General features: G+C 49.2%; 1 protein-coding gene across 1 annotated transcript; it reads right to left on the bottom strand.

Annotated features, from left to right (window-relative positions):
* RPLP0 (ribosomal protein, large, P0) lies at window positions 1–2,340 on the bottom strand (the record flags this gene model as incomplete). The annotated part of the gene is given in 7 exon segments (XM_010292414.1): window positions 1–25; window positions 405–545; window positions 926–1,059; window positions 1,062–1,101; window positions 1,566–1,712; window positions 1,984–2,071; window positions 2,165–2,340. Coding segments are annotated over 7 exon segments (751 nt in total), but the record flags the coding sequence as incomplete, so codon positions are not given.
* Window positions 2,341–2,752: the final 412 nt, after the last annotated feature.

Genomic DNA, 2,752 nt, shown 5'->3' on the forward strand with positions numbered 1-2,752 from the left:
AGGGGTCTGCCAGGAAGGCCTTCACCTGCAAAAGGAGGGGAAAATAAGGTAAACTCAAAGGAAACAAGTATTACGAAGGATTGAACCTTTGCAATCGTTAAGGGAACACTGGCAGCTTGGTAGAAGCCAAAGAGTTGCACTTATCACTGCCATAAATGAAGACTCAAATGACAAAAGACATTTCAGCTACACTCAAGTATAACAGCCCCAGGAGGGGAAGGAATGCCAAGTAATTCAGCTTTCTCCTGCCAATGGTACACAACGTATGAAAGCAGACACCCCTTTTCAGGCCAGGTCCCTCACACACAGGTGGGCCTGAGTCCTTTCAAACGAAGTGACACGCAAGGCGTTTCTGTCAAAGTGCCCAGCCGCATTTTTAACAGCAGACAGGACTCAGCCATTACCTTTTCAGCCAGCGGGAAGGTGTAGTCGGTCTCCACTGCCACAGCGAGGACCCGCTTGTACCCATTAACGATGGAGTGGGGCACAGAAGCAATGGTCGGGTACCCAATTTGCAGACAGACGCTGGCAACATTACGAACACCCTGTGAGAAGAGAGACTCATGTTTCTGTGCTCTGAGAGGTAACGACTAGAAACCAACCACGGCAGGTGACAACACATTCCTATACTGCCAATGTAACGAGGGACAGCGTGCAATGAACTCAAGTAACGCAGCTCCAGTGAAGTTAGTCAAGGATTTAAATGGTCTCAAACACTTTCTGAAGTAGCTTCAGATGAAAAAGCCTACAGAAGGTACTCCCTGACAGACTGTTTCTTCAGGGCACTGGGGAGAGCTCCTGGCTCTGCAGGACCCCACAGAAAATACCAGAGATGACACTTCTGTGTCATTCTGGGGCAGTGCTGGCTGCCACAGCAGTTAGGCAGAAGAGGTGGAATGTAATGGATAGGGGTTGTTGCACTCACTTCCAGGAAGCGCTTATGCAAGGTCTCCTCGGTGATGTCCAGCACTTCGGGATTGTAAATGCTGCCATTGTCAAAGACCTGCTGGATCACCAACCCGAAAGAGAAGGGGGAGATGTTCAGCATGTTCAGCAGCTGGCACCCACTTTGTCTCCAGTCTTGATGAGCTGCACATCACTCTGAAGAAATAAGGGGAAAAGTAGTGAATACGCAGAAAGAAACTCAGGCATGTCAATCCAACCGGACACAAACACACATTTCCAATGGCAAGAGATGGAAGCAAAGGAACAAACAAGCACAACAAAAATGGGCTCTAAGTTCAGCTCCGCAAGTTGAGAAATCCCTAGACCATGCAAGAAGGTACATCTCAGCTAGGAGAAAGACAAAGCCCTTCCTGCATTACCTACAGGTAGCTCACCTGCAAGTAAGATCTGATGGAGAACTTAAATCCCCCCCCCACGCTGCATACCAGAGCCAAGCCAGACATCCTCCTTCAAGTTCCCAAAGTGCCGCAGAGTCAGACTGCTGATGCAGGATTTCAGCATGAATGGGAGTTTTGACCTTCACAGCTCCATCAACAGCCACAGTCAGGACCCTCCAGTCAAGGAAGAACTTCAACAACAGCAACACACTGCTCACTAACCAGAATTTCAATGGTCCCTCTGGAAATCTTTGTGGTGATGCCCAAGGCCTGGAAAAAGGAGGTCTTCTCAGGTCCAAGACCAGTGTTCTGGGCCGGCACAGTCACGTCACAAGGAGCAATAGCACCGGCACGGGCAGCTGCTGGCACCTGAAGAAAGGGAAAACGAGAAGCTGAAAGAATTCTCACCTCAGATGGGATGGAAACAACTCCCTCCTGAACATCCTTCCAGGATGGACATCACCCAGGCACACACAAGCAAGACAGAAGTTGAACTTGAATAGTTTGTCCAAGGCTGCAGGGGCCTAGCTCCCAATCCTTGAAGACTCCTAATAATCAGGTATTCCCCATGCATTTTCAGTTTTATTTTTAATTCGGCATCTGCCAGCCCACAAACATGGTGAGGGCTGATCTCCCCTACCTTGTTAGCCAGCAGCATGTCACGGATCTCAGTCAGATCCTCCTTGGTGAAGACAAAGCCCACATTCCCACGGATGTGAGGCAGCAGCCTGAAGGAAAGATGACAGCCTTCAGTTCTACTTCTCAGACAACATCTCCTCCTCCCAGACAGAAGATCCAGGAGTACATTCAGTGTTACCCACTTTTCTAAGGCAGGGTTATTCTCCAGATGACCACGAATAGCTTTGCGCATCATCGTATTCTTCCCCATCAGCACAACAGCCTTCCCACGCAGAGACATACGGATTTGCTGCATCTGCTTGGATCCCACATTGTCTGCTCCCACAATGAAACATTTTGGGTAATCATCCAGGAGTTGCTATAGTGAGAAAAACACTAACTATACAAAGAAACAGGGACCAGTGCACAGAGCAGCATTAAAACCTCAACACGTTAAAATGCCAGAGTGGCGGGGGGGGGAGAACTGCAGAAGGTTGAGAGTGCTCAACTCAAGATGACACTGGGTGCACCACAAGGCTGCACCTCTCACTCAGCTATCTAGTTATAACCCTAAACAAATTATCTCTGTAACTGCCACAGCAATTCTCACAGGAGCCTTAAAAAGGTCTGATCTAGGCTACCTTATTCTCCTCCTATTGCCACATAATCACTCCTTAAACAGATACGCTATGGCACCCCATCTTTTTTTTAAAGCGACGCCCCCAAGACACCTCACAGCCCGATTCCCGCTGGCCCGAGCAGCGCCAGGACCACTCCCTGTGGGCCGGGCC

Source organism: Phaethon lepturus, unplaced genomic scaffold (genome assembly GCF_000687285.1).
Source record: "Phaethon lepturus isolate BGI_N335 unplaced genomic scaffold, ASM68728v1 scaffold42638, whole genome shotgun sequence".
Classification (NCBI taxonomy): Eukaryota; Metazoa; Chordata; class Aves; order Phaethontiformes; family Phaethontidae; genus Phaethon; species Phaethon lepturus.